This window comes from Eleginops maclovinus, chromosome 13 (genome assembly GCF_036324505.1).
Source record: "Eleginops maclovinus isolate JMC-PN-2008 ecotype Puerto Natales chromosome 13, JC_Emac_rtc_rv5, whole genome shotgun sequence".
Lineage (NCBI taxonomy): Eukaryota > Metazoa > Chordata > Actinopteri > Perciformes > Eleginopidae > Eleginops > Eleginops maclovinus.
The window spans coordinates 11903241-11927801 of record NC_086361.1 but is presented as its reverse complement, the minus strand read 5'-3'; the positions used below and the strand labels follow the sequence as shown (position 1 = coordinate 11927801).

Genomic DNA, 24561 nt, shown 5'->3' with positions numbered 1-24561 from the left:
TTATTATTATTATATTATTATTAATACTCTCCCATGGATTTATTTATCATGGATGTATTATGAGAACCTCTCTCCGCCCCCTAGTCTGTGTTTTCCCCGGAAACGGAAGCCGTGATTCAGGTGGAGCGACAGCAGCAGCAGCTTCGGTCCGTGACGCTTGTTGTCGCCTCTGACAGAGCTAACGTTAGCTCGGGTTTGGCCCGGTGGAGCTCGGTTGGGTTGGTACCTTATCTTTATCACCTGTACGGTAAACATTATGTCGGCCGCGGATCCCCGGTCCTCGAGTGACGGCGGGCCGGCCAGCAGAGGAGGATTCCCGGCTGGGGAGAGCAGCAACGATCGAGACGGGCCGGGCGGCGGCAGCAGCAGCGGCGGCGGGGAGGGAGAACCGGAGCGGGACCGGGCCACCTTCGAGTGCAACATCTGTCTGGACACCGCCCGGGACGCTGTCATCAGTATGTGCGGACACTTGTTCTGGTACGAGGCGGGGGGTAGTGTTGATGTGGAGGTGATTGTTGTTGTTGTGTGTTAAGTCTACTGCACGATAGTTTACCATCTGTGCGGCCTCCTTTTAAACCATCAGTTTGTAGTGTTTAATGGCCGAATCACGCCCAATAACGCTTTAACCAGTCTCCGCATGCAGGATATCTAGGACAGTAATTCCCAACAAGAGGGACTTGTACCCGAGGGGATGGTTATGTAGGGTTCATGCGAATATGGTGGTGTAGCTTATTTAATTAGAACAACCTGATTAAGAATAAAACCGATATCCAGTCAGCTGCAACTTGATCATAATTGCCAGTGTTAAGTGCGTGAAAAGTAGGGCTGTGTATGGCAGAATCTATCAGTGGACGTATTGCAAAAAAAAAATGTAGCCTGACTTTTTTTTTATTTCTACAAATTGTACCAAAAGTAATATAAAAACAATCTGTATATCAAACCACCCTTAATTAGTGTAAAGGATGTTTGATCAGACAGACTAAATAGATTAAATAGCCTTAATTGACATTGCAAGACCTGCAATTCCACAGTGATGTCAATGTTGAAACGCTTCAAATTAACTTATCACTAAGAAGTGTTTTGGTTTGCTATCAGTGCTGTAGTGATTAACTAAGTATGACTAAACCGTACAGAGTCTGTTTATGGTCCAAATTGCACATGTGATTTGCTGCTCTGGTCTTGTGAGGAGTTACCTGGCTCAGCCTGATCATATATGGTTTAATGTAGGTCAGGTCACATTAGCTCTCAGGTAAGACTGTCTGGTGATCATTTGCAGCTTTGAGATCAGGGCCACACTGTTTGTACATGGATAACTTAATATTAAAAGATGTTTTTAGACTGAGGCAGACATTCCCTTGTAATAAAAAAAACTATAAGCTATAGGCCTACTTCTAGTCAATCAAATTGTCATACAAGCTTGCTGCTGTTTGTGAGGTATTTAAGAAATGTTAATTTCAATAGTTTATAGCTAATCAATAGTGAAAGTAGGCTCTTCTTTAACTCTGATTATTCTCCTTTCTCTGTTTTAATCAAGACTTGGAAAAGGCTCGACCTTTAAACTACTTGTGTATCAAAGATCTACACATGCCCTCAGTCACATGTGCTAAGGCTCATTCATGTGTTGACTGAAGGCCTTGTTGCTTGCAAGTTCAGGCTAATGTGAGATTAGAGAGACGAGATTGGGATTAGGGTCAAACCTAAGGGCATTATAATCAACAGTAAAAGTCATACAACCGAAGAAGTAACTTCTTTAAACCTGTCGATGACGTACGTTTAGTAGTTCTAAATGATAGTCATCTGTTTGGGTCTGCACACATGTTTTGTAAACAGTAGTGACGTTTAAGGAAGTAGATAGCAGGATGTTCCTGCTGTATGTAAGCAGTGTTCTCTCTGTGATCGCAGATTGTATATTCTCCTCAGGGTCTAGTTTTCTACAAAAAGGAAAACCATTTATGGCAAACACAAAGATGAGTATGACAATCATGTACAAGATGTGACATAAATGACCTAAACCCGGGTTTTAAACTGCTGATTTGGCCCAGAAGACAATGTTTTAGAATGAAACTGACCCAGTAAACTGAAAAGGTAGCTGATTGACTACTTTTCTCACCTACAAGGGGGAAGTTACCTTTGAAAAAAGAAAAGTGGGTTTACTGAAAATGCAGCGCAGTGTGCAGGCTGTACATTTAGATGTTCTGTGTTTTGTTAACGTTTTTGTGCACAGGGTCAACGTGCCTGGTGCTGTTTTCATTAGGTATTATGGAAGTGCAGGAATCTTTCTATTTGGTTTGTTATCTTTTTTTAATTGTTTTATATTTGATCAAAGTAATTCCCCTCAGTTTCACAAGCAGTTGCATTGAAGCTCCTGTGTTTGGGGAGTTGATGTAACTTTGTTGCTATGTTTCCTCTCTCATCTTCTGGGTAACGTGATGAAACTGTGATGAAACCACCAGCAAGAAGAAAGGTGTAGACGTCAGATTACAGTACCTGCTGCAACCTTAAATTGAAGTTGTAAAGTAGGTTGCATATTAGTTGTCCTTGAAAAAAAGTTAAAAACATTCATTAAAAGGCTGATCTGAAGGCAGATGATGTCATTATTCTATAACCATTTATGTGCAATTAACTTCATAATGATGAGTTAAGACTCGTCTATTGCTACTTCAAAATCAGAGGAGATTAACAAGGCAACAATCCAGTCTGGGGTTATGTTCATATTGTAATTTAATGTTATTATTACATGAGAGGAAATGACTTTATGGAGTCTGTGCAGTCAGGCCTCAATGAATGGCTGTTGAGCCTTTTATTGGAAATAAAGCAGTTATTTTCAGGTCACAAGGGCTCGGCTATATGTGTGGCCGCATCAAAGTTGAATGAGTTGTTATTTTAACGTGAGCTTTACACTTTGTTCAGCTGTTTGTGGTCACAGGAATGCCATTCTCAGCAGCGATCTAATAGCCGGCGTTACAATAACACTGTCCACACTGAGTAGCGCTCGATATGTGTGGCTAAGCCTGCCAATTGGCACAAGGTTGCGTTTTGCTTTATCATTTATTTATGTTGAGGTGTAAGGCCAGGACCAACCTGAAGCAGCAATGTTTTGAAGGTTTGATGGCTGACTGCAAGTGATGAAAACAAGGCCTTCCTGTTTGTCTGCATGATCCGAGTTATTTTTGCTGTTAAGGTTTACATCAAAAAGAATCTCGAGAGAGGCATTTAGAAAGATCATAATTATGCGTGTGCGGAGTTAAAGGTAGAGTCCCTTTAACTCCACCTTGTATATGTCATGTACTGTGCCATAGTTGACTATTGTGGGATCTTTTGAACTGATGAAAGGGGCTTTAGACTGCAGTCACCAATTGTATTTCATGATTTTCAATCCCTATTTTCAAAACAATTCCAAATATTACTTTGTGCTTACCATTATTGTCATTTTTTTGGGAAGAACAGATTATAAAAGGTGTAAGGTAGACATGGGCACTGTGTTGTTGTGCGTCTCCTGAAAAAGGATCTCTGATGTGGTGCTTCCTCAAACGTGCCTGGTTTCCTCTCACCATGCCGCAGCAGCAGCAGCAGGTCTGTTTGGCCAGCAGCCACACAGGCTACAGTCTGCTGACAACAGATGGAGCCAATTAGTACTAACGAGGGGGAACGGGGACAGGTTTAATTAGCGACCTCGTTAGGAACAGGTAGTTCTTGCCTGGTGGGCTTCTGTACACAAAATCACAGTTGGTAAAGCACTCAAAGCTACCCAAAACAGACTTTGATGTATTCTGTCCAATAAGATGTATGATAATAAAGCTGCATCAGACAAATGAATCTACAGAAAAGTAATTTCCAACTATTTTGATTGATTCAAATAATCATTCATAAAAAAAATATATCAGAGACTGCTGTGTTCACCCTCTCAGTTATTGTGATTTTAGGGCTTTTCTACCACATTTATTATACTTATTTAAGTAAATATCTTTGTGTTTTGGAGTGGCAAACCTAACTTTTTTACTGTCGACTTCATAGACTTAGCAAACCATCAATGTATTAGTGGCAATAGTGCCCAGGAATGGTGATGCTGTTATTTAGGCAGGCAGCTGACACTTAGGCCAAGAAGCTGTTGTGAGAATGCAAACTAAATATTTGTCTCTCTCTGTCTCTACAGCTGGCCCTGTCTTCATCAAGTGAGTATTCCCTCTGTTGGGTCAATCTTTGGTTTGTTATGAACTTAAAACAGCTATACAGTTTTTCCAGTTATACTCGGATTAGACCTTTTCTGAGGTAATACTGTGATGTCATTTAGTCTGGTAAAATGATTCATTGGGGGACAAAACCTAGATCAACATTATCTTTCAGAACTCATACTGTCTTACATGATGTATCTAATCATGCATAGGTCAGTACAGGTTGCCGTTTTCTCTTTGTTCTATATTACTTTTGGATAAGTACCTGTTCTGCACATTTTTGAATGATCTATCAAACATTCAAAACAAAAATGCTTTTCTCAGCTGCAATGATGTTTTTGCTTTTCCATGGTAAATATGACTGAAAATATGTGGGGCTTCAATTTTATGTCCATTTGATTCTTATTTAAAGAATGACATCTATCTAATTGAATGAAATATTAGATTACCTTTAATGGCTCTGATTTCACATAATGGGGTCTCTGTGACACTGTAAAGCATATATTTGTATAGACGAGTGATTAACTGATAATGGAGATGATGATAAACATTCACATGGACTGATTCACTCTATTCACTTCCACAGCAGTTAGAATTTCAAGGCCAGTCAAAGCATTTGATGTCAAATTGTGACTGTTGTGCCTGTTTATCTCACATTAACCAGTTTTATTCATGGGTTGAATTAACTTTTACCTCCAGCGTGTTAACCTAAATTTAATGAGCACGTGGTTGTGATGTAACCTCAGCGTGGAAACTTCACCTGTCCATTGACCTGGTGCAGCTTAAGAATACTAAGCACTTAATGCCTCTGTTTACTGCAGTTTTCTCTCTGCTACTCACTCATTTACCATGTACAGCTGTACTTACTCTCAGTGTAGCAACACAAACATCTCATACTGTGGATTCAAGTTGAGATAAAACATTATTGCAACCATGTATGAGAATATACTCACTGTTGATCTCTAGGTTTTTTTAGGAATGTGCTGCTGGGGTGAGGTTGAATGAGTCATGGTACTATAAATAATGAAGCTTTATTTGTGTAGCACTTTAGATACACAGGATGCAGCTCAAAGTGCTTTAACATTATGTCACACAACACAAGATAAAAACCAAAAACATGAATTCAATACAGGTCAAATGTTAAAATCTTTTTTTCACCGTCGCTAGATGGCAGTCTTCCCTCCCCCAATTTCTAGGAGCAGACACAGAAGCAAAACAATGTACTGCTGTCCAGGGGAGCAGCACCAAATCATATTTAAATCACCTAAAATAAATGTTCAGTCGTACAAAAAATCGCATAAGGCACAGAAACACAGAAATGTCACTACAAACTAACCAATAGAGGCAGCAGTAAACCAGCAACTCCAATGTTTTGTGAGCTTAAATGACTGTTTTGGCAATGGAGTCAGGTGTGCTTTAAAGAGAACCAGGATAACAGCTTTAGTTCACTGTCAGTGAGGACTGTAACATTAAAGTAAAGCTGTGAAAATATTCTAAATAAAGTGTACACATTAACGGATATTGAGTTTTTTTCTGGTGGCTAAATAGGTTTTTGCTGCAGTACGTAGCTTATCTTCTGTACCCATACTTCAATAGATTGGACAAGTACCATACATCCTGACTCAAAAAAATTCCAAGGCATTCCTTTAAATCTTTAGTCTTTATTTCTTAGAAAATGTTCATGTAATTTGGCACTGAACCCAGTATTTAGACGGTTTCATCTGATAAGTTTAGCAAAAATGTTGACGTTTCTTCCTCTCTTGTCCTGTTTAGTGGTTGGAGACGCGGCCCAGCAGGCAGCAGTGTCCTGTGTGTAAAGCGGGCATCAGCAGAGAGAAAGTCATTCCGCTGTACGGCAGAGGGAGCTCCAGCCAAGAGGACCCCAGGTACACAGAGAGTCTGCAGCTTTGTGTGTGGATTCTTTGTGATAGCCGTATGGTTGCCTTATGATTTCATGCTTCTGTTCAGGTTGAAAACTCCACCTCGGCCCCAGGGACAGAGAACAGAGCCTGAGAGTCGGGGCGGGGTGAGTCAGCTAACATCCACTATATGAGATCAATATTTTCTCTTGTATTTATGTTACTTATAAACTTTATTTATCTTTTTTTTTCCGTCAGATGTTTCAGGGTTTCGGGGACACCGGCTTTCACATGTCTTTCGGAATCGGTGCTTTCCCCTTCGGCTTCTTCACCACAGTCTTCAACGCCAACGACCCCTTTCACAGAGCAGGTGAACACAAAGACACAAACATAGCTGATGATGCAAAGTAAATGTGAAACACAAGTGTATTCTGCTTGATGTTTTTTAAATCATTCAAACTGAGGAGACACAATTTGTAACCAGGAGGAAAGAGTTAAAAACTTGAAGCTAGAGGTTTCAGAATCTTGTTTTAGTATAAGGTAATCTATATATAATTATGACTGTTTATGTTTAAAAAAGGATGGTAGCTGAATTATCAGTGACCCAATTAAGGTACTTAACAAATTGTAAATTTGCATTAGTTTGATTACTAACTGGTACAAAGCCCCATCTTAACAGCAAGATGAGAGTCCAGATGCATCATCCCCTGAGACACTGGTGTAATGAGCTTTCCCCCCCTCCTCAGACCAGTATGCAGGGGATCAGCAAGGCACCCCTAACGTCAACAACGGCAATAACAACTGGCAGGACTCCCTCTTCCTGTTCGTGGCCATCTTCTTCTTCTTCTGGTTGCTGAGCGTGTGATGTGGACTGGAGTCGGTGGATCGATGAGCAACATGGAGGAGTGCGAAAAAAAACCCTCCCACATGCTAAACTAAAGCCACAGACACGCACTAATTTTACATTTCCTAGCTGGTACTAACTTAACAGAGGGTGAAGTTTTGTGTTGGATCCCAAGACAAGAAGTACAGGATGTATTATATCTACTATATTTGGTTTTTCTCCTGCTGGCTAAGGCTGGTTCACTTTCTCAGCCCTGTCTACCTGCTTCATTGATTTTGTTTACCCAAGCTGTGCGTGAATCCAAAATCATGAATCACGTTGGCACTCGTTCTCTTCATGCACCTGTACATAAACACACCCAGAACAATAACTTCTTTGGGTCAGAGACAGTATTAAGTGATCAGGGGGGACTATGTAATGGGTTTCCTTTTCTTTCTTTTTTTGGAAGAGGTCGGTGAAGGATAATTTGGTGTTTTTTTTTTTTGGTTTTTCACATTCCTCCTGTGGGGTTCAAATGAAAAGAGAGGGAAGGGTAACGGAGTGGTTGCCATTTCTTACTCTAAATGGCCAAAGAGTAGTGGATGAGTCATGTCCGATGTCAGGGGAGTGAAAAGTGTATATGTTCCTGTTTTCAGTTTCCTCGTGAACTGAACAAGAACTCCTAGAATTTGAGACTAACGCTTGAAAACAGACGGACAAGTATCACAGATGGATTTTTTTATACATTTGTCTTAACAAAAACCTGCCATTGCACTGTGAAGTCATTTGTAGACGCAGCTGTCCTAACGATTGGAGCGTGTGTTGGTGTGTAACCACTGTACAAACACGGGACGGGTGTAACGTTCGAGGCCCAGTTTGGGAAATTGTTCGCATTAACATGAGCAACTTGAGAGTAAAAAGCAATCTGACACACACAGCTTGTTTATTAAAGAGTAAATTGTCAAAAGTTCTGACTAATAAGTAGCTCAATAAGATCTACACAATACATCATGAAGGCAGACTCGATGCAACGTGTGAGGAGAATCCTTACAGTTAGTTGTGGAGGTGAACATTTACAGGAAGCTTTCTGTCAAGGTGATTTGTTTTTTCTTGACTATGTGTCAGTGTGTCTGAGTGAGTGTGTAAACATTATATATTTGTATATATGAATATTGTAAATGCTGTTTTTACATGTTTTCTGAGTGGATGACCAGCCACAGAGGGAGAAAGGTTTGAGCAAGTTGGCCTCAAGATGCTTTTGTAAATCAAGTGAATTCCTTTTACTAGAATATGCTGGCAGCCCAAATAACTCCTGCGAACTTCACCAATTAATTTAAATAAATGTTATGAGGGCATTCAATTGTGTCCTTCCCTGCTAATGTGATTTGATATGGGGAGATTTGCGCTTTTGTAACTGACACAGTGGACTTACTTTACTGTTTAAAGCAGTCGAGCAAAACTAAACTAACACAGGTTAATCTTAATATCTGACAAGTTAAGGAAAAAGTGCCTCACTTCTTTCTTACTAACACACACACTTTCAGTTTTAAACTTGTTCAGCCCCACACAGCTCTCTGGAGCCCAAAAAAGGCTACATGTGAGGTCTTTTCCCACATATACACTATAACTTCCCAACATATTTAAACACATTTTGATATGTGATACCGCTGTCATTCAGCTGAACTAGATGCAATGAATCGGACAATACAACATCACACCGGGGTCAGAGAAACTTGATGTTCTGTGGGAGAGACAGGATGGCTACTGGGGCTAGTCATTTCTTTCATACCTGTCAATTCAAGCAACACTTTGTATTATAAGGCTTATGTGACACTAAGACAAGTGATTGAAGTCACGGTTTGACTTAAATGGGAGACATTGTGCAAAACCAAATGATGTAAGAGATTAAAACTTCATTAAAAACAAATCGATTTGTTTTGAGTTGAGTTGTCATTATCTTCATTTTGATATTATCAAAGTGGATTTGGATATATAAATTAGCTCTGTATGTCACCTGCTATTTAATAATTCAATCAGAAAAAAGATTTTCCAAAGAGTCAGAATTGTTTTTATTGTATTGTTATGTACTTATATTTGCAGGCTTCACAAAAGGAAGAACATTTCAAATGGGACATGGGATTAGTAAATGATAAACAACCATGTCTGTTTACATGTACAGGAGCATCTATGTGAAGGTGAAGAGCAGTGAAAGAGTTCAAATGTAGGATGATGGAAGACAAACAGAACTGTCATATACATATTTACAACTTTGTCAATATAATCAGTATCATTATTGTGATCATAAATAATGCTTTGTGTTTTTAACTCTTTTTCTTACAAATATCTAGAAATATATTTTTTGGGCTGTTGCTATTTCTTTTTGTTCCATGTGATGAGAACACATCTGAGGAATCGTCCGTAAAGGAACCCGATTAAAAATAGAAAATAATTTACTGCAGGTAAGAATCTTACTTTCATTAAAAGCCATTAAAGTGGATTAACAAACCTAAGATAAATATGTCTAAAATGAACGCAGTATACAGCTATAGTGATTGTTTTCATGAGAAAGAAAAACTATTTTTACAAACAAATACATTCGATAAGATACTTTCCAACGTAGAAGTTTACAGTCCTTTCATGTGTACAGTCATTAATACTACATGTGCATCTATACAATAAAAAAGGTGCAAAATCAGCAGATAATTTTCAGTAAACTTGTCTGAAAAGATATTAAAAATATAGATCATGAAATTCTGTGACACTGTTAGTGTGGCGTCATACATTTCGGAGGTAAAATGATTTTCAGTCTTTCCCTTTCACCTTTTTCGGTGCTTTGTTGGATTTGTTGAGGATCTTCATGAGGTTTTTGGACATAAAGTACGGCTTCTGCAAAGACCCATCGTTACGCTCCAAGTCTTCCACTGTGAGAGCAAAAGACAAATTATGAACAAACAGAGCATGTCCGCTTGATTTTGTGTGTATTTTTAAATCATTCAGTTATATTTTAGGCTTATTAGCTTCAAATTATTGTAATTTTTTCAAACTAAAATGTATTTCAGTGTATTTGCATGTTTGAAAATCATTTTCTAGGTCCTTTCTAAATTGGGTTGTTCCTGTTTGTGACTTAAGTACAGGTTGAAAAAGGTTTTTCCAGGATAATATTTCTAAGTTATCTGATTTAATTTATGTTCTTTCACTTGTTACTAAGTCATAATCACAGGCTATACAGATCAGACCTAAACAACTGATCAACAGAAATGTTTTTGCTCTTTCGCCTCTCAGTGCTTCTGTAGGTCTCTCATGAATGGTGCTAAACAGTAAACATCTACTCACAGAAGCAGAGGAAGAGTGTATCGACACACATGTTGTACACACTGAAGAACCCGTGGGCTATGAGGTAGCTACCAAACACCACCGTCTACAAAAAAAAGACAAAATGTGAAACAAAGAAAGATTTATAAATTACTTTGAACTTTTTTGCTCTCAAAAACAAAGGAGATACATTTGGGACTCACAATAATTGGCATCCAGTAGTAGTTGAGGGTTTCAGAGCGGAAGGTGTTGCCTGGTAGCAGTATTCGTCCAGAGAAGAAGAAGAAGGACAAGACGCCTGGGAAAAGATAAAGGAGTTCAGTTTCTCCTCCCATTTCCTGTTATGCATTTTATTGCTTATTGGGTTTCACTTAAGAACACGTATTTTTGATTCAGTTTCCATAATATTCTGTAAATTGAACCTGAAACAAAAACAGATTTTTATCAAACATCACATGTAGCACAATGGTGATTAAGCCCACTGGAGTAGGACAATCTTTATATGTTTGCATTAGCTGGCCTCAGTATTTTTGACCTGTAATGTGAAACTGCATTTGCTGACAACACCAGTAAATAGAGTTTCAAATCCACCAGGACTGAACTCTTTAGCATTGCAATTCAAAAGAATGCAAAGTCTTGCATTTGACTGAAGTGCTCAGTATTCTCACTACTGCATGTTGGATAATAGTGGACTGTCTGACAACTTCTGTAACAAGAGACTGATGATCTGATGTGTGTAGGTGAGAAAGGGCCAGTCACACATCTCTTTGTGTCAGCTTGAACGTGTACAACCAAGGAAAACCCTCTTAAGTGCTTTCAAAGGGAAACTGAAAAAGCAGGGTTTTCCACGTGTTTAAACAATGTTTTAACTTGGGCCTCTCTTACGGCTGGCTTTCCACTCCACCCTCCAGGAAGTCCAAGGAGAACAACTAATAAACACTTCTGGTTTTCGACCAGATCAGACAACACCACATATGAACCAGTTTCTCTAGTGGTACCCGTCCCAATACATTGCGTCATCCTTACCTACTCCTGCGACCACTAGGAGCGTCCCGAAGAACAACAGCAGGTCTGTGACTTTATCAAGCACCACAACCCTAAGGAGACAGTCAGAGGCAGAAAAACACCACATTATTCACCTAGTCCCCCTAACTGTGCAAATATATGCTTGCCCTGCGCAGGTCAGAAAGCATGAGCACTGACATTGAACTCCTTTAGATTTGGAATCTTGATTTCCCCACAAACCTCACTACATTTCTCATGAGCAGCATGAAAGCATTTTTGGCTGAGACGCAGAAGTTTTTCCCATAAATGGCAATCTGTGGAAAAACAAACATCAACATCACTTGTATTAGAAGAAAAACCTATACAATACATATTATCAGAATACAATTCATTACGCTATACATTTTTCTAACACAAAAATCAGGATCTGAAATGAGTAAATAGAAAAACATTTTTAAATGTAAAGTAAAGCAGGATTTTTTACACATTTGATAGTATTTTGATTTCAACGGAGAGTTACACAAATGTTAATTATAAACCAGAAATACAATAGTAACAAATAATATGGGAGGGACCAACAACTGTTACTTGTCCTCACCATGATGTACGCGTTCCTGTTAAGGAACTTTATGAACTTCTCCAGACACCAGAGGCAGCACTTCATGCAACATAATACGAAACGTGCACATGGATTCTGCGCCTCTGGAGACAGCAAGACAAAATAAGCAGTCGGTCAATTAAGAGAAACCCTTGGAAAATAAACTGGAGGTCAATCAACATAATATTTCCTGAGATTTATGTATGATGTATTTAAGACTAAAAGTTGCTTGCTAAATGAAAACAATTTTGATAAATATTTGTAAATATTAGTACTTTTTACACTGAAGCACATGTAACAACAGTAAACATAACAAAGAAAGTGAGATGCGAATGTAAAATGAGGGTTTATCTGCCTTACGTCTAGTTTTGTGGTCGATGTACTCCAGAATCATCCTCGCTATCTGCACCAGGGTCAGGATCAAAGCACCAAATGCCAAGGAGCCCACATGGTACCTGAAATGTAAACAAATGAGGCTGAGGTCTGCTTCCACAAACGGTTCTGTTCTGTTTGTAGTGTGCCCTCTAGAAGCCAGAGAGGAAACTGCATCTACCAGTTCTTGCTGTTGTGCAATTTAATTTCAAGTTAAAAAGGTTCCCTTTGGGCATAGCCCTCGGTAAAGGTATCATGTAACTAGAATCACAAGATGACACAAATCCAGCAATGTCAGCCTTTGGGACTGCAGACATTCCTTTCTGGCTTATTTCACAGGGACAGACACATCTACTGTTAGAGGAAATTGAGCATGTGACGGCAGCTTATTAACCGACCTGAGAGAGCGTATAAAGCTAGCAGCCAAGGGAAAAGTAGGGATGTCGCCGGGTTTGTTGAAGGCCCAGTAGTAGGAGGCAAAGGCCCCCGCCAGTGTACACTGGCCGAGGGCGATGACGAAGTTGACACACCAGAGAAAAGCCACCGCGTTGTAGATCTGCAGGTTGAAGAGGTTCCTCTGGAAGACACCCTCGTCGTTGTACTTGATGAAGATGCAGCTGGCTGAGGGGCAGCCTGGGTAATCCGTCTGGTTGAAGTTCTGAGAAAAGAAGGAATGAGAGGGTGACGGAGAAAAAGAAAGTGGTTAGGAGGATGTGAAGAGTCTGAGCTTCAACAGTTTGACTTTTCATCTTATCATATAAGACATTATCTCGGGTGATAGGACATTTTATGTTTATCCCTTTCTGATGGCTAGTATTTGAGTTTTGGAGGGGTATTATTTTGTAAATAAAGTAAATGATGGTAATTTGACTGATAACAGAGCCAAATTCATTAGTGATCACAGATAACCCGACATCTGTGAGAGTAAAAGTGTTATCTATACTGTAAGTATGAAACATCTTCACCAAATACTAATAAACATGTGTAAACTCACAAAGATATTTTGCAAATTCAAAACATATCTGAAAAACACAACCAAATTCCACAAATAAAGAAGAAATCTCTGATTATACACAATACTTTAGTACCTTTGAAAGACCTTTGTGAATCCAAGTTTTTATTTGTGCATAGAAAGGCACTTGTGGAAATGATTGCTATGCAGTTCTCAGACGAACTTCTCCATTCCCATCCTGCCGACTCACCTGAGGGTCACAGTCCACAGAGCCGTTGATGCTCTTACAGTCGTTCATAGTGGAGTTTAGAGCCACCACTCTGTAGATCGGGCCTCCTGAAGTGGCCAAATATCTGCATTCATCAGTTAAAGAGAAGAACAGACACTCTGGACAGTGTAGTATTGCATCTTAGATACATGTCTTACTTCTATAACTGTGTAAAGCACACTGTGTTATTGACAGCATGCATAGAAACACATCAAATGCAAACATAAAAATAAAGGATACAAAGCCGTGGCGCCCCAGTACGCGATGCACACCAGTATGAGAACGAAGGTGACCAGAGGGTAGAGCAGAACGGACATCATGTGACTGATTGCCCTGTAGAATACAAACACACACATTATTAAACTATGCTCTCTTAGATTAGAAAACTTGGGTTAATATAAGGGGTAATTAAAAGAGAGTCAAACAAGTTTCTTGTACACCGTCTTGACTCACTTGCTGGACTCCTTGATGATGGCGATGGCGATGAGGATTCTGGTCCGCAGGAAGATGATGGTCAGGAAAATGATGGCCTCCGCCACAGATATGATTATCACTGAGAGGAAAGAGACAAAGCGTGACAAGAAGGAAAAACTCCTACTTAAGAAACAATGTATATGATAACATTAAACCTTTTGAATCTTTGAATTTTTGAACGTAAAAATGTCAGCTAACATATTCAACACGGAATACAATTAGATTTGTGGAGAGCAGTTATGATTAAATTAAGGTTATCTTTTATCAGAAGCTATTTACAATGTCATCAATCACGTGGTGTTATAAACATGAGGTGTAACTTGTTATTACAACAATGGCTTTATTGGATTTTTCGTGGATGTGATTTGTCCTTTATGATGTCAATAGTTATTTCCTGTTCTGTTATTTGCCTAAGTTACAATTTCTGGGTTGAAACATTGCCAATACAAGTTATTTAAACAAGGGAGCTTTTATTAGTAGTGCAGAGTACAAAAAGATCTTTTTTCCTGTTGTAATGATGTTGGTAAGCAGACTCACAGAACGCCAGCCACGTCTCCTGGACTTGCAGGTAAACGTTAAAGTTGGTGGTGAAACCGATGTTACTGATTAAAGCAGAGGTTTGCTTGTAGTTATTATATTCCCAGTAGCAGTGCCATATACCTGCAGGAGAAACACCACAATGTAACAGTGAGACGTTTCTACATACACAGCATCTTGTCTAGAGATGTACAGTACATTACATATTACATTTTAACAGTGTAACTAGTATTTAGCTTTTCTGTATATGGGTAGGGGGGAAACACTGAAATCTCTAATAGTGTACCATATGCCCCGGCACCAAGGAGTCCTACGATGAGCACCCACACCATCACTGGAGCGGTGAATCTCAGCAGCAACAGGAACAGCATGCTGACCACCATGGCTATTACCAGACCCCTGAGAGCGGAGATAAAACAGGTTTTAAGAAAGAGAAAAAGGAACGATGGAAGACACAAGGTTAATATAAAACAAAGGTGATAGTTTAATAAAGGATTAAGACATTTTAAATGATCAGATCATACACTGCTACATTGTGAGACATATTAGATTGAAAGAATACTGAATGGATAAGAGAGCGGTTGCAAAAAAGGTTCATATAAAGGAAATGCAAAGACCTGGTTTACAAAGATAAGAATGATAAAAGAGGCAATAGAATACAATAAATTAAAATAAAGATAAATCAGTACTATTAAAAACAGAGATTTAATGCTAATTGTTGATGCATCCAGGAGTTGAGCTCAGGATAATCTCAAGGGAAATGTATATCTCTATTAGTACCAATAAGTGGCAGTGTATGTGTGGTGGCAACTCACAGGAGGATCCAAGGCCATGACGACGCAAAATCCTCAAAGATGCGGATGCCAATGTCTCTGGCATTGAAGCCGTTCACAATGTCCCTAATAAGAAAAAGCAAGGAAAAGATGCATTCAAAGAGTAAGAGTGAGAAGTAAGAAAGGCCTGGTGAAATCAAAACGATGAAGATAGGATGGTAAAGTGAAAATGGACAATGAACACAGCTTACATTTCTGTAAAGCCTGATTGAAGTTACAAAAATCAATTAAGTGGTAAAGACTAAAAAGATTAACATAACCCCAAACAATCAGAATAGAGAGAGAGAGAGAAAGGAGAAATATATCTGCTATAAGAGTAATATTACTTTCTACTAGGGACTACACTAACCCCGCAAGTCACCAGAGAGCATTTCACACAGCATCTAAGGCAGCAAGAGCAACTACAAACTAGCTGCTACACTAAGAGCCGACACAAACACTCATGAAGACACCTACCGTGTGCTGGTCATGAGGAGAAGAAAGAAACAGGGTTACATTTGAATCTGCATGTGCCTTTAATGTGTAGCTTTCTTTGAATTACAAAATTTGACCTTTCTTAGTAAACTTTGACCAACAGTTTGAGTTGGGATCTAATGTGCTCAGTGTGATACACAATAGCCTTCATCCAGACAAATGTACAATCTCATATAGTACAGTCACTGTCAACAAAAATATAACAAAAAGTTTGTGATAAAAAAAAACATTCTAGGGCTGACTGGTAAGACTCACATGAGGACTAACTATGCAAAAAATAACTAGGTTGTTTGTAACCAAATTAAATGCTTTGAGTAAGTAACGTCCCTTTGCAGACATGTTATAAATGTTAAGGCCCATGAAACAGTTTGTTTGTCTTTCAACACGCGATGAGGTGATGAATCGTCTGTATCTTACCCTGTGCCGCTCATCATTTGATTGACTGTGTCATTGACTGACGAGGGTAAACCTGGGATTTCTGAAAAGTATGAAGGGACCCTGTCCAGTGCTGTGATATCGGGCAAACATCTCCCCAGCACTATCAATAGAGAAAATAATCAAATCAGCTTGAAGCTATAGTGCTAATGTACCTTCAGACACATATTAATATTGATATAATGTAATCTGTAGGAGCCATAAAACTCACCAGAGGTCGTGGGCATGTAGAAGAAAGGACACAGCTCCTTGTCCACAATGTCTTGAACACTCTGAGAAGGAAATGATCCCATTTTAAAAGTTACATGTGAATGAATCAAAGTGTTTTGCTGTTTCACTTTTGCTGATTATAAAGCATAATAAAATACGTTACATTTACTAAAACATTTCAAAACAAATGTAACACCTGGAATTTTTTTAAAGAAACACACAACGTTTTCTGAGAATGGGACCCACCATTTCATTTTTTGCCAGGTCTATGGAAGGCACACAGAGACTTTGATTGAAAACGTCTGATGAACTTACACCAGGAAAATATGACGATATCCCAACGGCCCAAAACTGGGACGGACAGCTCTCCACGCACACCTATAGGTAATGAAAAAAAGATGAGTATTTCCTACAAATTGAAATCATACAGTCAATGATCCAGTATCATCAGCAAGACAAAAGCAGCCTTCCTTACCTGTGTGGTTGGACACTGAAAACCGTTAAGGGCAGTTGCCATAACATTAACAGAAGCGGCACACTTGATGAAGTCAAAGTAGAACAGGTTGGGTCGGCCTCTGAGAGAGAGAAAATGTTTGATACCCTTAAAATGCACATTCATTAACTTACTGTATGTTAAAATTTTATGAAAAGATGAGAGGTTGAATTACTCATTCGCTCCAATGCCACAGAACCATCCTGTTGAGTTTCTTGGATAAAGAACATGTCTTGGATCTCCGAAAAGCCAAGCTAGTAGGAATAAAAACGCACAGCAAGTCATATAATGACAGTTAGTCACGCTCCATGTGGAAGAAACTGTTGAACACATTGCAACAGTCGGATACAAAGATTGGGTCACAAAAGACTCTTTTTTGTCAAAATGTTATGTTATAAAGCAAAATAAACAAAGCAAATACATTTGCCTGCACCAAAATGGCTTCAATTGCCTATTTATCTCACAGACTTTTGTGTGACGCCAACCACTGATGAATATTTTCAGTCCAACCACAAGAGGGCACATAGGTCATGTAAGTGTGTGGTTTTTTCATCTGAGCCAGACACTTTATTACGTAGAATATTTATTTTACGAGGCATTAATCCAGCTTTTTCTGTATCAACGCTGGCCAGTAGATTCCTCCACTCAAACAAATCAACCATAGCTAACCGATGCTATTGAACTTCCTCTATGGATGTATGCGTTCTCTGACACACATTTGGCTTATCTGGCTTCTCTGTTGACACTCGATAAGAGCGAGTCATAAGTGTTGGAATGAGTTTGATGACAGGGCAATAAAGAACCAATGACTGGATGTTGATGTGGAAATCAGCTTTTCGTACGTAATGATATTTCTCAACCTATTTGATGATGATGCATTAAGTATAGCGATAAAGTAATATAATAGATGAATTCAAAATAACTCTATTGAGTAATTGATTCTAAAAATGAATACAGATGTACTTCAAAGGTAGAGAAACAGAGAGACACACAAATTCAGCTCCGGAAAAAATGTACAGACTACTCCACATTTTTCCTAAATTTCAATCTCAACCATAGACTGTATATATAGATAGATATATACAGTCTATGATCTCAACATGTATGACAGTCATTCCAGTGTTTGTTGAATTTTAACACAGAGAAATGTTGTCAGTAGTTTATAGAATACAATCAAAAAATACATAAATAATTTAACTCAAAGAAACTGATAATGCTGCAGTGGTCTCGTCATTTTTTCCAGAGCTGTATATTAAGACAGAAAAACGGTAAAGGAACTGACACTTCCTTTACTCCCTTGCCCCATAAAACCACAAACTGTTGACATCACATGTTCAGTGTTTTAAACAAAAGGTGAGTGTAAGAGAGGGAGATAAGAGATTTTAAATAAAATAAACAGAACTTCATGGATTTCATTGAAATATATCTCAACATGATAACACAAACAACTTCATTTTGGTGTTCCCGGTTATTCATGAAACTTGAAAAGACTATGCAATCTTTGTTTTCTATCTTTTCCAATTTAGTGGAACAAAGAAGGGCCCACAGAGGAGAGATGGTGATATTTGGGGCATGTGTTGGTGCCATCAGGTTACTCTCACCTAAAATCCCGACTGCTATGTAGCCCAGGATGACCGCCATAAACAGGATACAGCAGATTATATCAGTGCACCCTCTGGTGAAGAAAAAGGGAGAGGTTATTGCAAACAGGCTGAGCTTCGCATTAAAGTTTGCCTTGGGGTTGACACATAATTCAGCCAACAGAAACTTGGGAAAGACAAAATCTGTTGGGCCAAATTCATAGGAGGTATTTCTTTAAAAGAAAAAACAGGCACTGGCTGAGGAGACAGTCTCACCTTTTCTTCATTGGTCCATTAAACGTTGGGTCAAACTGAGCCGGTTCTCCTGGGAAAGGAAAACAATGCAAGTTAACTTTTGATGAAAAGTAAATGAATCACTGACCGGTACAGCCTAGATAGATAGAATCGGAGGATGAAACCCTCTTTATTAGTCACATACATGCACACAGCAGAGCACACACAGTGAAATTGGTCCTCTGCATTTAACCCATCCTAGTACTAGGAGCAGTGGGCAGCTATTGTGCAGCGCCCGGGGAGCAATGGGGAGGGGGGATTGGAGGTGTCTGGTGCCTTGCTCAAGGGCACCACAGCAGGGCCTAGGAGGTGAACTGGGACCTCTCCAAGTAGCAGTCCACTTTCCATGTTTTTTCAAGTCTGTTCGGGGACTTGAACCGGCGACCCTACGATTCCCAGTCCAAGCCCCTACTTACTGAGCCACTGCTGGACGCAGCCTAATCATGTAACATTAGTCAGGAAATTCTGTGTTTGGTTTCAGGGAGATTATCAAGGACACATCAGTTTATCACACACTTCTGTAAAGGCACTTAACCAGAAATTCACCTTGGGGGAAAGCACTTCTAATTTAATCAAAGTGCTATATGCATAAAATGACTTTCAAAGGAAATAGCAAATTTGAAGTGGGTGATTTTCCTAGAGTTAATGAACAGGTGAATAAGGAAATACTTTTAGGGACTAGAGAAGAGGAGTCTTGTTAGGTGTGGGTTAGTTGCTCATAGATGCTTGACAATAAAATTGCAATTACAGAAGTATAGCACAGGTATAACAGGAAAGAAATATGTCATAGTCATTTCCTGGAACAGAGAGACAGGTTGCCAGCAGGACAAACACTGGAAACCTTAGGGTGTCGTTTAGCATACACAACATTAAAAATGATTTCCATACCCACAATAGGTTCACATTAGTTCCTCAATGTGGTGGGAAAGTAAAGGGATAGGATCAGAGCTGAGGAAAACCATGGAAACTAGCAGCTTGTGCTTATTTGAATAGAATTTGAATTAAAAACAAGGAGGGACTAGTGTCATGGACGCTCAATTGTTTTATTGGGAACATTTACTATCTGAAAAAATGTTTGAGGAGAACTAAACTGAATAAATTCCTCTAATGAGAGTCAGATCTGTGAGCCTAAGTTAGCCTCCATTGCCTTATCCAGTCGGAAAGGACAAACACAACCGACTGCTTGGAGAGGGCCACCCTAAGAACATTCACACACCTTTTGGCAGATGTAACTTTGAAAATATCACAAACACCTTTTTTGTGCTCCAGCACCAATACAAATGTTGACAAAGAGTCTGGACATAATAAAAAGTGTTTCTCTGTCGGTTGTATGTGGGATTTCCATCTGATACATGCAAATGCTAACATGCTTTCTCGATTTGTTTGGTCCACAGGATGGACATTGTTCCAGGCAGCTCACCATAACATTTTATCATGGCAGCTAGAGCAATGTATCTCCACTGACTGTAATTTGAAGCAAACTCCTTTATCAGCACTTTTAAGTCGGATGCAACTATTCAAACAGGATGCAAAAAGCTGTTAGCTTTTCATTCTGCTCTAAGACTCAGTCAAGTGAACAACAACAAAAAAACTAAATACACACATTCAGAATGGGGGTTTGCACACAGTGGCCAAGGAAATATTAAAACCGAATAATAAGAAACTTCATTTCCACGTCTTAGAAAAAGGTTTTCCTATACTGACAAACTCTACAGGAATATCTGATATGGACACTACATAAACAACAAACAAGGGTGTTGATAACTGACAGCCGCACTGATCTACCCATCAACATGACGACAATAGTTTCAACTATTTAACTTGTTTTTATTATTGTTTGTTCTTTTTAATTTCCATCTTACATTATGCATTCTATTTATTCTATTTCCGCTTTAAAAAAAAATCAGATTTCATTTCTATTAATTGTGTCATTTTACCCTTTTTTTAAAAAACATTACGCTTTAAGTTTATTTTCACTTAAGGTTAAGCACTTTGTGGTGCATTTCTAAAATTGGTATAAGAAATTGTGAATCAAATAACATTTTTTAGTATTATTGTTTATATAAGACATGTATTTGACCGGGCACATAATGCATCTGCGGTCATTAAGTGTTTCCAGAGTCTTTGTTTAATGTGACAGAAATCACCCTGGCAGTGATAGAAACATTTCTCAACAGAGGAACCTGTTCCTCTGCCTTATCCCATGCCTCCAGTGTCAGATTTCAGCTCTGCTGTGTGTCAGGAGTAAATAACAACGTGGAAACAGCTCTCTGTGACTGTGTGTGAGACACATAAAATGACTTTTCAGTTTTTATGCCCTCATTAAAAGCTGAAGAAACCATTAAACCTTGAACCCTAGACAGACTGCTGCAGGATGACGGGTGTGAGGCTCATCACCCGACCTTGACTGAAGAAGGAACTGATCTCTAATTTCCCTTAACTTTGCTTAAGTTGAGCAACAAAATGAATCAACAAATATATAAGTCAATTGGGGCAACAAGTAACAAGTAATCAAAATAAAGATTGTAAATAATATGTGGTTTCTTGTACAAAGTACAAACCTCACCCTTCTCTATAATGTACTGTGAAAAGAGAGGACAACAAGGTTAATTGGTAACCTGTAGTATACACAGGACTATCCCAGGGTAAAAGAAAGAAGGTAAAAAGAGTCATTCTTACAAAGTAATGTCAAATAAGAGGCTTGGGGGTGTATTCATTCAATAGTGTGATTGATGTGATTGTCAAAACAGTTATGTGGCTCCTGAATATGGTTTACATGTCAAACCCATGACAATAGTAGAAAGGATTTCTTGTAAACCTTCAAATAGAAATTGGAGGGTTGGATTGCAACCAACAACTATTTTCATTGTCAATCAAAACAATTATTGAACTTTTAGCCAATGAAATGTCAGGAAAAAGGGATAAATGCGCTTTACAACTCTCCAGAGTATGAGATGCAAAAGTGCAAAACCCAAACACATTAGGTTTACCTAAACACAACAGAGAAAAAGCACGTCTGTGAAGCTGCAGACAGCAAGAGTATGTTCGTTTTGCTTGAGAAATAAAACTTAATTTTTAAACATTTATGTAGGTCCTGGTTTCAAAATGTTTTAAATCTCCTCTACATCAGACATCTGAGATACAATATATATTTATAATTAACATTAGCTGGAAGGAGTGTTTTGTTTTCATGTGACGAACATTATACCACTTTCAGAAACAGAAAACTATGTTTTCAAAATGAATCAGAAATATTAACTAGTGTGTGATTAAAACAACAACAGTGTTGTTCCTTGTTTCCTTAAGCAACTTACTTTTTGGTCAATGATTTGCACCAACAAAACCCCTGCAACAGCCGCAAGTCACCTATTTCCTTAAAACTGAGTGTGTTCATATCTTAGCAGAAAACCTGGTTGCATTTAACACACAACACAGACATATTGTACAATGTTAGGCCTAACTTTTTCAACATGTTAACTTCCTCATGAAGGCCAATACAACAGTAGGGAATTAGCAGGAAGCAGGTTATAAATGTGATGAGTTTAGGAAGAAGAAGAATGCACCAAAGGTTTCACCATGATAAGTGACCTATCGGGTTTGATACATCTTCTGTCTTCATCTTATTCTGGTATTTTCTTTGAGGAGACATGAGATATGCACTGATATTTACCTCCTGGGAGGGTTTGTTTACCGTAGCATTGAAAACCTCCCAGACTGTCAATAGACTTGTACTCGATCAATGCTCCAAATACAAAGAGCAAACAAGGATATGGAGAATTGATAAAACATTATTGTATACTTTAGGTCTCCTTCATCCTGTCTTTATCACAACATCTGTCATTCAACTCTGACTGCATCAATATTAATGTTAAAATATTTCATCAACAGGAAATCTATCTGCAACTAGTGTGAACCACTGAACTTATTTCATACGGGAGAGGATTTCCCTACTCACTTCATATATGATAGATATCTTTGGCTTTTGGTCTGTTCATTATTTAGTATTTCTTCAAATAACACCTTGTGATGGGCCTTTTCCTACATCTTATATAGACCAATCAATAATAGAGAAAGTGAATGTATGATATATCCATTAATAATGAAATATTAAACAGATTAGCTGAAGACAGAAAATATATCAGAAACTTCCTTAATAATCAATTAATAAAATAATTAATAATTTTTTAAGCAAAAAAACAACAATTCTGAAGTTAAAGCATAAAATATGAAGCATACACTAAGAAGACATATTTGTATCCATTTCGGAGTATCTTAAGCCTTGCATTATTCGTTTAGTGCCTGGCATGTTTTGCTCAGCTGCAAAGATATTGTGACATAATGTAAAACGTTTTTGTAAAACATTAAACCATTTTAATGAGGATACTTAAGTGTGCAATCTGACTCACAAACATCTGTAAACAAACCAATGTATGGCTTTAAGGAAAGAGTTAGTCTATTTAGCAATACCTTACTTACTTACTGCAACTACATTATGTAAAGAAACACTTCGGATTTAAATGGGCTTCTGCGAAATTTTATATAGACATAAAACGGCTATCCATGTAAAAAATAATAACTTCATCTTGAAAATAATTAGGCAAATCCAATTACTACATTATTTCAACATCAACAAAACATGGGCAGAACTCAGAAAGTAATAGCCAACAGTAGTTGGTTAAGTATTTCGGTAACTAACATGTTATGTTTATGGTTCAGCCTGAGGTAACGGGGGATTTCAACTCACCATACTCGGAGTCCGGATTTGTCTCCTGTTTTTTACCCATTCTCCACCTTAACCTCTTAACCGTTCTTCCTTAACTTTCAAAACACAACTCACTTCGCTCAAAGTTATTGTAAAACTTTCTTTAAAACAAAAAGCAGCTTAAATCACTTCTGAAAGGAGCTGCAACGACTCTAAGCGAACACAGTTACTACGCGCAAGGAAATCTTTTTCTTCCTAGTTACCAGGCTGTGACGCCGCGAGCGCACCTGCAGAGGGATGCGCACCTGGGCGTGCTACCGCAGATCGTCTATCGAGATGAGGACTCACTCTGCTCTTATTACATAAACCTAAACTTTTACTGCATTAAGAGAAAGTGATCCCCCCCCCTGGCCTTTACCTACAAAATGGCACCAACTAGGAAGATACTCAAAATGACCACAAAGAACCACATAAGTGACTGCAAAGACACCAAAACAACTTCAAAAAACTGCTGAAACAAATACAAAATTACAGTGAAAGAGTCACAAAACCACAAAGAGAGACACACAAAGAACACAACTGTAAGTCTGTGTGTCGACATGTTCTATGTAGGAGAAATGGCGAGGCATTTTGCATGTCTGTGTCAAGGGAACTATTGTCTCATATTCGTAGTGTTAATTGTTTATCATATTCTAAGATTTAAGTATCTTTCAACTAGTACAACTATTAATTAATTATTTATAGGCGAATCTACCCAACAGCAGTGGTTGGAGAAATACTGGAATCTTTCACTTAAGTAACATTAGTACACTTGTATGTACCTTGTCTTGTATTCTTGTTCTGCAAATGTTACATTTTGGCCTTACAAGTGAATAATCATTATTCTGTTTCTCTTTTAACTGTTTTGCACTGTACTGTATAAGGATGGATGACAATAGAAGGAGCACTGGTGGAGGATTTTGTGGAGTGGATGGGGGGAAATCAGTTGCTTCTGAATGTGGCCAAGACCAGAGAGATGGTCATTGATTTCAGGAAGAAGAGGACGTCTCCACTGCCCCTGTGCATTCTGGGTGAGGATGTGGCTGTGATGGAGGTTTACAGGTACTTGGGAGTGCACCTTGACAACGGACTGAACTGGAGGGCCAACACTGACGCTGTTTACAAGAAG

General features: G+C 38.6%; 2 protein-coding genes across 3 annotated transcripts; one reads left to right on the top strand and one right to left on the bottom strand.

Moving 5' to 3' along the window:
* Positions 1–96: 96 nt before the first annotated feature.
* rnf5 (ring finger protein 5) lies at positions 97–8795 on the top strand. The gene is made up of 6 exons (XM_063898629.1): positions 97–477; positions 4154–4172; positions 5946–6058; positions 6141–6198; positions 6290–6401; positions 6778–8795. Exons 1-6 carry the CDS (start codon positions 257–259, stop codon positions 6894–6896), a joined length of 642 nt encoding a protein of 213 aa, XP_063754699.1. The 5' UTR covers positions 97–256; the 3' UTR covers positions 6897–8795.
* A 104-nt stretch (positions 8796–8899) lies between these two features.
* On the bottom strand, positions 8900–23646 carry slc44a4 (solute carrier family 44 member 4). 2 transcript variants are annotated; one of them, XM_063898628.1, is made up of 23 exons: positions 23552–23631; positions 23436–23521; positions 18674–18722; positions 18419–18492; positions 16993–17071; positions 16800–16899; positions 16571–16702; positions 16326–16386; positions 16097–16217; positions 15188–15271; positions 14659–14771; positions 14373–14495; positions 13815–13914; positions 13602–13694; positions 13344–13446; positions 12540–12799; positions 12130–12224; positions 11770–11873; positions 11412–11485; positions 11193–11263; positions 10370–10464; positions 10188–10272; positions 8900–9775 (listed from the first exon to the last, which is right to left on the bottom strand). In XM_063898628.1, exons 2-23 carry the CDS (start codon positions 23473–23475, stop codon positions 9657–9659), a joined length of 2175 nt encoding a protein of 724 aa, XP_063754698.1. In that variant the 5' UTR covers positions 23476–23521; positions 23552–23631; the 3' UTR covers positions 8900–9656. The 2 variants fall into 2 exon arrangements, with proteins under 2 accessions (XP_063754698.1, XP_063754697.1); XM_063898627.1 differs by having other exon boundaries at positions 23436–23646.
* Between the last annotated feature and the right edge of the window lie 915 nt (positions 23647–24561).

Bases quoted from the DNA above. Each gene is read 5' to 3' on its own strand.
- rnf5 (XM_063898629.1), top strand. From the start codon at position 257: ATGTCGGCCGCGGATCCCCGGTCCTCGAGTGACGGCGGGCCGGCCAGC. The intron at 6,199-6,289 runs GTGAGTCAGCTA...TTTTTCCGTCAG, and splicing joins AGCCTGAGAGTCGGGGCGGG to ATGTTTCAGGGTTTCGGGGA. The intron at 6,402-6,777 runs GTGAACACAAAG...CCCCCTCCTCAG, and splicing joins CGACCCCTTTCACAGAGCAG to ACCAGTATGCAGGGGATCAG.
- slc44a4 (XM_063898627.1), bottom strand. From the start codon at position 23,475: ATGGGTAAAAAACAGGAGACAAATCCGGACTCCGAGTATG. The intron at 15,272-16,096 runs GTAAGATACAGA...TTTTCTTATTAG, and splicing joins CAAATGATGAGCGGCACAGG to GGACATTGTGAACGGCTTCA. The intron at 13,447-13,601 runs GTATCCTTTATT...TGATGAATGCAG, and splicing joins TACTGGGGCGCCACGGCTTT to ATATTTGGCCACTTCAGGAG.